This window comes from Melanerpes formicivorus, unplaced genomic scaffold (genome assembly GCF_026170545.1).
Source record: "Melanerpes formicivorus ecotype bairdi unplaced genomic scaffold, bMelFor1.0.p_v2 SCAF_132, whole genome shotgun sequence".
Lineage (NCBI taxonomy): Eukaryota > Metazoa > Chordata > Aves > Piciformes > Picidae > Melanerpes > Melanerpes formicivorus.
In genome coordinates, this window is record NW_027142484.1 from 1,049,585 (window position 1) to 1,061,297 (window position 11,713).

Here is an 11,713-nt window from a genome sequence, read left to right on the forward strand (position 1 = left end):
CTGTACTGAGGGCTCCAGACCTGCACACAGTACTCCAGGTGAGGTCTCAGCAGAGCAGAGCAAAGTGGCAGAATCACCTCTCTGGCTCTGCTGGCAATGCTGCTTTGGATGCAGCCCAGGCTGTGATTTGCCTTCTGTGCTGCAAGCTCACACTGCCTGCTCCTGGCCAGCTTCTCATCCACCAGCACCCCCAAGTCCTTTTCCTCAGGGCTGCTTTCTCTCACCTCCTCCCCCAGTCTGTCTTGACAGTGAGGATTGTTCCAGCCCAGATGCAGAACCCTGCCCTTGCTCTTGTTGAACCTCATGAGGTTCCCCTGGGCACCACCTCTCTCTGCAGCTTCTCCAGGTCCCTCTGGATGCCATCCTGTCCCTGTGGTGTATTGACAGCACCACTCAGCTTGGTGCCATCTGCACACTGCTGGTGTTGCACTCAACCTCACTGTCTGTGTCATCGGTAAAAATATTAAACAGCACAGGTCCTTGTACAGACCCCTGAGGGACGCCACTGTCACTGCAGAGGCAGAAGAATTAAAACAACAAACCAACTTCCTTTGCTGGGATAAACTCTTTCCCCTCCTAAGAGGGGCTCTGCTGTTTAAGTGGTGCAGCTATTGCTACACAGGTGAAGCATTTGTAATATGAGTGCAAGGACCAATGAAGATGTTAATACAGAAATCATATTAACAGCAGCTGAAAACTCTGGTTATTAAGACCTGAGTCAGGTGTATTTGGAGAGTAGGAGTCATTTGAGCAGCGCTGCCTTTGCTGTTTTCCCCCTCTGATTATGGTTCAGAGCTTTAGGCTTGATTCTGTGTCATTACTGTTCAGGTCAATGGGAGTTTTCCATTGACCTGGATAGCAACAAAGTCAAACCCTTAATTTGTATTTAGGGGGGGGTTGGGGTGTGGAAACAAACAATAACAAAAATAAAATGGAAGAACAAGGCCAGGGGCAAAAGGGAAAGAAAAAAGGCAATCATGAATTAAATGCAGTTTAGCAAGTGGTATGAAGTCTTGAAGTCCACCATCTCTTTATTCTGTACAGAACAGATACAATCACAATTGCTTGTTGGTGCTGGAGCCACTCAGCCAATTCTTGGAAGGCAAATGAATCTTTCAGCTGCTTTGGTGTGGCTTGGGAGACTACAATTTTTGCTCATAGCCTGTTCATACTGTTCCACAGCAAAGCTGATCATGAGAACCCTTCATGGCCTGTTGTTTCCTCTTGAATGTCCAGGCCACATCACACTGACCATGATCTGCCCCCCAAAATACAAGCATCAAATGTAAAACAGAGTCAAATGTTATACAGTTCCTCTCCAGGCAAGAACTGTGTCAGCAAAAGCCAGTATCAAAGCCAGGCACACAGCAATGAATTATGATGGTTCCAGCATGTGGTCGTTGTGATTGCTTCTTCTAACACTGAGCAGTTACAGAGTAGTGGTATGAATAAAAGTGGTGCAGATGGGGAATTAAAGAAAATATAAATTACTTATTAATTTCACAACCCTGCCACCCACAGAACTTACCTACAGGATCAGCAATATATTATTGACAGGCTGGTTGCTCTGTTGTACAACAACTCCCAGGATACAGGAAGGGGTACAAGGAGTTTAAAGATCAGCATCTGGAAAATGAATCCACCAGCAGTGTCATAGAATCATAGAATGGTCTGGGACAGAAGGGACCGCCAGAGCTCATCCAGTCCAACCTCCCCACAGTCAGCAGGGACATCCCCAACTAGATCAGGCTGCCCAGGGTGTCCTCCAGCCTCACCTTGAAGATCTCTAGGGAAGGAGACTCAACCACCTCCTTGGGAAACCTGTGCCAGTGTTCCAACACCCTCACAGGAAAGAACTTGTTCCTCACATCCAATCTAAATCTGCTCTGCTCTAGTTTGAAGCCATTGCCACTCGTCCTGTCCCTGTAGGCCTTTGCAAACAGTCTCTCTCCATCCTCCCTGTAGCCCCCTTCAGGTACTAGCAGGCTGCTATTAGGTCTCCCTGAAGCCTCCTCTTCCCTAGGCTGAACACCCCCAGCTACCTCAGCCTGTCCTCATAGCAGAGCTGCTCCAACCCCCTGATCATATTAGTGTTCCTCCTCTGGCCTCTCCCCATCAGGTCCAAGTCCTTCCTGTGTTGAGGGCTCCAGACCTGCACACAGCACTCCAGGTGAGGTCTCAGCAGAGCAGAGCAAAGTGGCAGAATCACCTCTCTGGCTCTGCTGGCAATGCTGCTTTGGATGCAGCCCAGGCTGTGATTTGCCTTCTGTGCTGCAAGCTCACACTGCCTGCTCCTGGCCAGCTTCTCATCCACCAGCACCCCCAAGTCCTTTTCCTCAGGGCTGCTTTCTCTCACCTCCTCCCCTAGTCTGTACTGATAGTGAGGATTGTTCCAGCCCAGGTGCAGAACCCTGCCCTTGCTCTTGTTGACCCTCATGAAGCTCACCTGGGCACCACCTCTCTCTCCAGCTTGACCAAGTCCCTCTGGATGCCATCCTGTCCCTCTGGTATATCGACAGCACCACTCAGCTTGGTGCCTTCTGGATGTGTATTGCATCTGCTTTTTGAAAGTTATAAATCATGATTCCTAGCTCATCATGGGCCACAGCAGAATCAATTCTTATTCACTCTTCTTGCACAGTGGAATGGGAGAGGTAAAAATAGAAAGAATTTTCCTCTGGCAGTTGCTATAACAATGCTTAAGTTATTCTCATAGCATGAATTTCACTTCAGATATTTTCCATGTTGCTCCTTCTCTTTGGAAGCCTGTGGTGTAGTTTCATTTTAAATAGCCCAGGATACATAAGTGTTTTAAAATATAGCACATAATACATTTTGCTTTATGTGGGGGGAAAAAATTACTCCTTTTTAAATGGTGAAGATCACAGTTGTGCTTTTTTTTTTTTCACTGTGCAAAGATACTTTTGTTTGTTGGAATATGTCCTACAATACACATGGGAAATCATAGAATCATAGTATTGTCAGGGCTGGAAGGGACCTCAAGGAGCATCCAGTTCCAACTCCCCTGCCATGGGCAGGGATGCCTCACACTACAGAAGGTTGCTCACAGACACATCCAGCCTGGCTGCAAAAACCTCCAGGCATGAGGCTTCCACCACCTCCCTGGGCAACCTGTGCCAGTCTCTCACCACCCTCATGAGGAAGAACTTCTTCCTATCATCCAATCTGAATCTACCCATTTCTAGTTTTGCTCCATTCCCCCCAGTCCTTTCACTCCCTGACACCCTAAAAATTCCCTCCCCAGCTTTCTTGTAGTGCCCTTCAGATACCGGAAGGCCACAATTAGGTCTCCTGGGAGCCTTCTCTTCTCCAGACTGAACACAGGTTGTGTAGTCTTCTCTGGAGACTTTCCAAACCCACCTGGGTTCATTCCTGTGCAGACTATCTTGGCTGGTCCTTCTTTGGCAGGGGGCTTGGACTCGATGATCTCTAGAGGTCCCTTGCAGCCTCTGTTGTTCTGTGATTCTGTGGTACTGTAAAACACTTTGCAGAAAGGAAGGGAAAATAAATATTCCTTCAGCAGGCACGTGCAGTGTTCCATTTCCTGCAACTAACCAGCTAAAGACCAGTTCGTTTCCAACAGAGAGCCCCTGTCCCAGCAATGTTACATGTGAGCAGGGCCATTAGCTCTCTGAAATGGAGCTTAACCCCAGGAGCAGCAGGCGTGTTCAGCCACTGCTTACCGGTAGACTGATGGAATGATTGAATGATTGAATCATAGAATGATGGAATGATTGAACCATAGAATGATAGAATGATGGAATAATGGAATGATGGAATGATGAATGATGGAATGATAGAATGATGGAATGGTGGAATAATGGAATGATGGAATAATGGAATGCTAGAATGATGGAAAGATGAATTATGAATGGTAGAATGATGGAATGGTGGAATGATGGAATGATAAAATCATACAATGGTCTGGGCTGGAAGGGACCTCCAAAGCTCATCCAGCCCAACCTCCCTGCAGTCAGCAGGGACATCCCCAACTAGATCAGGCTGCCCAGGGCCTCATCCAGCCTTACCTTGAATATCTCCAGGGAAGGAGCCTCAACCACCTCCCTGGGCAACCTGTTCCAGTTTTCCACCACCCTCATAGTGAAGAACTTGTTCCTCACATCCAATCTAAATCTGCTCTGCTGTAGTTTGAAGCCATTGCCCCTCGTCCTATCTCTGCAGGCCTTTGCAAACAGTCTCTCTCATCTTTCCTGGGCCAGGGCATAAATAAGGAATTTGTCATTTCAAACTTGGCAATTTCTTAATTTCTTAACAACATTTAAATAGGATTTTATTTTTGCTCCCTGCAAACAGTTTGGGTGTTTCCTGGGGATCTGGGTGGTTTGGGGCTTTTGCCCTAAAGCCTGTTGAGTATCTGCCCTTCCTTTCACGCAGATCAGGTCTGTAGTGCAACCCCAGCCAGATCTGGGTTATTTAAAACATGAACATGGATACATCCCCAGCACTGCATCAGTCTTGCTGAGCACAATGCTTCCCTTTAATGGGTCACATGTTTATAATGTTTATCAATACCTGAGGGCTGCAGGTGCAGACAAATCAGGATTGCACACACACACATTTCTTACCACAGCACCTCACCATTTTACACTGTCCGTTTACTTTCAGTTAGACAAAGGTTAAAGTCACATGAACAGCCTACAGAAAGGAACATTCTAACTAGGGAGGAAAATATACTACAGTTTGGTGTCTGTTAGGGTATTTGCTGGCCACTGCACAGCTTGCTTCGCTAAAATACTGTAGAAATAATTCTCTTAACACACTCCCAACCTTCACCATCTGACACAACTTTCACTTAAAAATCCCTTAGCAGAAATATCTAAGGGGAAGAGCTTAGTTCCATTAGGATTCCAGGGAGCTTTGTCACTAACTTCACAGCAGTGGGAACATAGAGAAGTATCAGAAGACTGAGAGGAGATTTAATTAATGTCTATCAATATCTGAGGGCTGGGGGTCAAGAGGGAGGGCACAGGCTCTGCTCACTTGCACCCTGGGATAGGACAAGGGGCAATGGATAGAAACTCCAGCACAGGAGGTTCCACCTCAACATGAGGAGGAACTTCTTCACTGGGAGGGTCACAGAGCACTGGAGCAGGCTGCTCAGAGAGGTTGTGGAGTCTCCTTCTCTGGAGCCTTTCCAGCCCCATCTGGATGGATTCCTGTGTGACCTGTGCTGGATTCTCTGCTCCTGCTGTGGCAGGGGGGTTGGACTTGATGAATTTTGAAGGTCCCTTCCAACCCCTAACACCCTGTGATCCTAAGATTCCTTGAAAAATGTGAGCTGTGGATACTTTCTAAAACACCAACAGCTTCTCTATATGGGGGGGGGAAGAGAGGACAAAGCTGTGTCCATTGTTGTTCTGATGAAACCTTCTTGTCCCTGCTCCCAGAGCGTGGAAGGAGAGCACCACGAGAAGGCGGTGGAGCTGCTGAAGGCGGCCAAGGACAGCGTGAAGCTGGTGGTGCGCTACACGCCCAAGGTGCTGGAGGAGATGGAGGCTCGCTTCGAGAAGCTGAGGACAGCCCGGCGCAGGCAGCAGCAGCAGCTGCTCCTCCAGCAGCAGCAGCAGCAGCAAACCACACAGCAAAACCACATGTCGTAGGTGAGAGCATTCAGTGGTCTTCCTTAAGGCACCCACCTGGCCCAGCAGCTGTCAGAAGCATAGAATCGTCAGGGTTGCAAGGGACCCCAAGGATCATCCAGTTCCAAATCCCTGCCATGGGCAGGGACACCTCACACTACAGCAGGTTGCTCACAGCCACATCCAGCCTGGCTGCAAAAACCTCCAGGCATGAGGCTTCCACCACATCCCTGGGCAACCTGTGCCAGTCTCTCACCACCCTCATGGAGAACAACTTCTTCCTAACATTCAATCTGAATCTACCCATTTCTAGTTTTGCTCCATTCCCCCCACTCCTATCACTCCCTGACACCCTCAAAAGTCCCTCCCCAGCTTTCCTGTAGCCCCCTTCAGACACTGGAAGGCCACAATTAGGTCTCCTAGGAGCCTTCTCTTCTCCAGACTGAACAGCCCCAACTCTCTCAGTCTGTCCCCATAGGAGAGGAGCTCCAGCCTTCTGCTCGTGGCCCTTCTCTGGACACCTTCCAGCACCTCCAGATCCTTCTTGTAATAGGGGCTCCAGAAGTCCCCAGTCTGTCAGGGAAGGGCCCAGCCCAGCCCCAGGCAGAAGCAGAGCAGCTGTGGGGGGCTCTGGGACAGCCCCAGGCCTGACCATCAGGGCACCTCCCTGGGGGCAGGGACAGGGCAGGATCTGGCCAGCAGGCTGGACTGGCTCTAGTGGGTTGACATTGAGTGAGGGTGAGGAGAGTTTATTCTCTACATTTCCACATGGTCTGCCCCAGTGAAAATGCATTTTGGAAACAGCTGGAAGGCCCTATGAAATTCTGGAGCCAATTTCCAGCTGATAACCCCAAGAGAATAGCCAGTCCAGCTTATCAGCAGGACCAGGGAAGTCATTCTGCTGCTGTATTCAGCTGTGGCTAGGCCACACCTTGAGGACTGTGTCCAGTTCTGGGCCCCTCAGTTTAGGAAAGATGTTGAGTTGCTGGAAGGCGTCCAGAGAAGGGCAACAAAGCTGGGGAGGGGTTTGGAGCACAGCCCTGTGAGAAGAGGCTGAGGGAGCTGGGGTTGTTTACCCTGGAGAAGAGTAGGCTCAGGGGAGACCTTCTTGCTCTCTACAACTCCCTGAAGGGAGGTTGTAGCCAGGAGGGGGTTCATCTCTTCTCCCAGGCACCCAGCACCAGAACAAGAGGACACAATCTCAAGCTGTGCCAGAGGAGGTTTAGGCTGGATGTTAGGAAGAAGTTCTTCCCAGCAAGAGAGATTGGCCATTGGAATGTGCTGCCCAGGGAGGTGGTGGAGTCACTATCATTGGAGGTGTTCAGGAAGAGACTGGATGGGGTGCTTGGTGCCATGGTTTAGTTGATTAGATGGTGTTGGGTGACAGGTTGGGCTCGATGATCCCAAAGGTCTTTTCCAACCAGGGTAATTCTGTTCTATTCTATTATCTGCCAGCAAGACTTCATAAATGGAGTTCTGATTAGCTGCTGGTATGTGAAAAGTCTTCCTAGTCCTTCACGGTTACCGGGTCTCTGGTTCCTACAGGTTCCTACAGATTCCTCTGCAGGAAACCTACAAATGCTTACTTCTCATCTCTGCTTTGGGAGGAAGCATTTAATTCACTGTTGAGTGACATTCAGTGTTTGAATAGCTTCCAGGAGGCTTGCAAGTTTTACAGTGTAGTCAAAGCACAGGGCATCTGAGATACAGAGGTTCTCCAAATGCACTGAGAGTTTGGGATGGGGTGGATACTTTTACAGATATGCTCCATTTGCCCAAATGAAATGAAGTAAGTGGGAGGCAATGACTTCACACCTCAGTCCTCCACATCTCACACCAGCCATTCCCAAATCAGGACGTTTGTACCAGTAAGAGTCTACAGGTGACTCAGAAAGACCCCAGATGGTCAGATCTGAAGCACCCGGTAATTGATTTCATCATTATTGATGTTGAAACTGACTTCTGCTGATATATAGGGGAAAATACTTACCTTGTAGACTCCCTGTGCTGTGCCCACCAGAGATTTTGGCTTTATTGATGCAAAGAAAGGTTCTAAGGGTGATCTGAGTGTGTCCAGAGAAGGGCCACGAGGATGAGCAGAGGGCTGGAGCTGCTCTGCTATAAAGACAGACTGAGAGAGTTGGGGCTGTTCAGTCTGGAGAAGAGAAGGCTCCCAGGAGACCTAATTGTGGCCTTCCAGTATCTGAAGGGCACTACAAGAAAGCTGGGGAGGGAATTTTTAGGGTGTCAGGGAGTGATAGGAGTGGGGGGAATGGAGCAAAACTAGAAATGGGTAGATTGAGATTGGATGTTAGGAAGAAGTTGTTCCCCATGAGGGTGGTGAGAGACTGGCACAGGTTGCCCAGGGAGGTGGTGGAAGCCTCATGCCTGGAGGTTTTTCAGGCCAGGCTGGATGTGGCTGTGAGCAACCTGCTGTACTGTGAGGTGTCCCTGCACATGTCAGGGAGGTTGGAACTGGATGCTCCTTGAGGTCTCTTCCAGCCCTGACAATTCTGTGATTCTATGAATCCCACCTCAGGGCCATGACTCAGTCAGGAGTTATAAGCAGTAGTATTTCATGAAGTAAGTTTTGGGTTCCTTTGTAAAGCTTTGAAGGAGATGAATACACGTGAATACATGCACATGTGATGAATACATGCACATGTGATGAATACATGCACATATGATGAATACATGCACAGTCTCACATGAAGGTTTTCCTTTGTTTCAGTTCCCTGAATCTTTGCATTAGCAGGTAAGATATTTTTACTGATTGTATTTGATTTTTGTTCCTTTAAACTGCTAAGGGAGAAATTGCAGGCATAGACAGAACAGCAGCTTAGCTCTTTAATGCCTTGTGCTTGCTCTGAGAAATGTGTTTCTTTACTTCTAGGTTATTCTCAAGAAAAAAAAAGCCTCAGTCAAGAGCTCAGTAATCAAGCAACCAGAGCTGTACTTCAGGATTCCAGCAAAAGGAAACAACTACAGGAAGAGAAAACAGAATTCATCTGGAGAATGTGCAGTACAAGAAGAGTGTAGTTAGGGCAGCCATAGGGAAGGTACCTTTCATGATAAGGCTTTTCAGCACCCAGCAGTCACAGGTTCATCGGACTTATGTGACTCTGCCTGAGGAGGAGATCACGCTGGGTAAACCCCCTGAACCCAGAGATGTCCAGGGCTTCCACACGGTTCTGGCTGATCTGATCTTGCACTCCTTACTCTGACAGCTTGGCCAGTTGGCTTTCTTTAGTCAGTGTAAAGTTTGGCTCAAGGAGATCAAGATTGGCTGCTTTTGGGAACAGGATCTTTCTCTGTAGTTATCTCCAGAAACCAACAACTCCATCAGTTCAAAGTTTCACCATGTCAAATGCATTCATCCTGCTTGATAGCCACTTTGTACTAAATATTGTAGAGCTGTTTTAACCTAACTTCCTGTTTATAATTTCCAGCTTTCCCCTCTGGAAATAGCAATTTACTATATTTATAAAGTATTCCATTTGTAGAAGCAATTGGCTTTTTACACTTGGTGTCCCCCATATATTTTATTATGCCTCAAAGACAGAGTGAGGAAGTTTTTTGGGTCCATTTTAATTTTGTTAGTAGTAAAGGTAGGGAATCCTAGAGCTGTATTTTTGAAAGTAGGTATTGCTTGTATCTATCCTAGCTACTATTCAGAATTCTATAACTGGGATATATTCTATATTTATGCCATAAAAAAAAAATATATATATATATATATCTTGTCTGAATGTACCTGTTAGAGAAATAGGGTCTTTGCTTAGCATGTGTTGCAAATGTAGTAAGCTGATGTTAGCAAAAGACCAAGCTTTGTTTGGCAGCTAGTACTGTGACAGCATAATCTCAGCTTTTCTCTATTCTTTAAGTTATTCTCCCCAGCCTAATGTTAATATATTTTAGAGAGGAGGGAAGGTTAAGTTTCAGGGCTGGAGCCTGTTATTAATATATTTTAGAGAGGAGGAAGGATAAGTTTCAGGGCTGGAGCACCTCTCCTGTGAGGACAGACTGAGGGAGTTGGAGCTGTTCAGTCTGGGGAAGAGAAGGCTCCCAGAAGACCTTCTTGAGCCCTGAAAGGGTCTACAAGAAAGATGGGGAGGGACTTTTGAGGGTGTCAGGGAGTGACAGGACTGGGGGGGGTGGAGCAAAACTAGAAATGGGTAGATCGAGATTGGATGTTAGGAAGAAGTTCTTCCCCATGAGGGTGTTGAGAGACTGGCACAGGTTGCCCAGGGAGGTGGTGGAAGCCTCATGCCTGGAGGTTTTTGCAGCCAGGCTGGCTGTGGCTGTGAGCAACCTGCTGTAGTGTGAGGTGTCCCTGCCCATGGCAGGGGGGTTGGAACTGGATGATCCTTGAGGTGCCTTCCAGCCCTAACAATTCTAGGAGTCTAAATTGTTTCTGTTAAGGCTCAACACATTATCATTTAAACCAAATTGAAGCTAGACTTGTATTTATGTTATTATTTTGTTTTAAAATCAAACCAAATTGGAACATGTAAACAAATTCTGTGACTTAAGTTCTTAAGTTTACATGTCTGCTTTTCCAAAGAAAACAGTCAAAGCTGGAAGGCTTGTAACTGTCAGCTTCTTGCAACCATTATAAGTCCCAAAATGGATCACTTTCAGCATGCCTTCTGTGCTCCATTAGAAGAGAGTGGGGGAGAAAAGCAATCTCGGGAAGAGCCCTTGCATGTTGAAGGCTCAAGCTGATGTCAGTGTAAGTTTAGCAACCTGAAGAATGTGGGCATAGTCTGAACCAGTGTTCTGGTTGTGAACTTGGAACAAAGAAGCAATTAATGTTTTGAAGGATCTGTTCTCAAATAGAGAGAGAGAGAGAGAGAGGCAAACCAAACCAGGGGCAAATGGCAGTATCAGAGCACATGTTAGAAACTAAATGCAAGCCCAGCCAACAGTCTTGACAGTGTTTGATTAGTGTAAGTAGCCATTGAGAGGAAACCATTGTATTTTTAAAACCAAACAGCATGAATTCATCCAGAGAAGCCTCATTTTATACAGAGAAGTAATTCTATCTAGTGGTCATTGATGACAGTGTTCATTGAGACAGTGGAGTCTGAGAACTACCAGAATTAAAGAGGAATTATATTGTATCTGCACGGTGTCTTTTTATACCTTAATAAAGTTGTACCTACCTATTTTCAAGCTGTATTCTCAGCCAGGCACTGCTGCTGGTGGTGGTCTATAAAATGTTGTTATTATGACTGCACATAACTCTTCTATGTCTCCTCAGTGTGATTTCAAGTGCACTGATAACTGCAGTTTTCAGAGCCCAATCATTCCAGATTCAGTCAGCCCACTGCACTGCATTTTTCCACGCTGCCTTGCCACCTCCTCCCCTCCTGTGCCTCCAAAAACATGGAGTGGAATGTGCTGATTAAAAAATGTCAGTGATAGAGTGTCATTCATACAGAGAAGCCTAGCAAATACATTTCCATATGTGATTATTCAATAAATTATTTATACACCCTAAAGATAACATTCCAGTCTTTGACAACAACATTTGACAATCAGATGAAAGAAAAATCTAAGTGAAGCACTAATGTTCATGAAGTGGTGGACTAAGAAGCGGGAGGAAACAGCTTTGTAAGGGTCACTTTTCATGTCCCTTACTGATCAATAAAACATACAGCCACTTCATCACAGAATCATCTGTGTCCCTAAATCACAGAATCATAGAATTGTCAGGGTTGGAAGGGACCTCAAGGAGCATCCAGTTCCAACCCTGCTGCCATGGTCAGGGACACCTCACACTACAGCAGGTTGCTCACAGCCACATCCAGCCTGGCTGCAAAAACCTCCAGGCATGAGGCTTCCTCCACCTCCCTGGGCAACCTGTGCCAGTCTCTCACCACCCTCATGAGGAAGAACTTCTCCCTAACATCCAATCTGAATCTCCCCATTTCTAGTTTTGCTCCATTCCCTCCACTCCTATCACTCCCTGACACCCTCAAAAGTCCCTCCCCAGCTTTCTTGTAGCCCCCTTCAGATCCTGGAAGGCCACAAGAAAGTCTCCTGGGAGCCTTCTCTTCTCCAGACTGAACAGCCCCAACTCCCTCAGT

General features: G+C 47.0%; 1 protein-coding gene across 4 annotated transcripts in view; it reads left to right on the forward strand.

The window, feature by feature from the left end:
• The window catches only part of LIN7A (lin-7 homolog A, crumbs cell polarity complex component), a 73,703-nt gene extending 62,838 nt beyond the window's left edge, over positions 1–10,865 (forward strand). The window contains exons 5-7 of one of the 4 annotated variants that reach the window (XM_068168100.1): positions 5,430–5,638; positions 8,353–8,376; positions 8,515–10,865. In XM_068168100.1, coding sequence (XP_068024201.1) covers positions 5,430–5,638; positions 8,353–8,376; positions 8,515–8,557 — 276 coding nt within the window. In that variant the 3' untranslated portion in view covers positions 8,558–10,865. Of the gene's footprint in view, positions 1–5,429; positions 5,643–8,352; positions 8,377–8,514 lie in introns of all 4 variants that reach the window. The other 3 variants (XM_068168103.1, XM_068168101.1, XM_068168102.1) reach the window with 3 other exon arrangements.
• Positions 10,866–11,713: the final 848 nt, after the last annotated feature.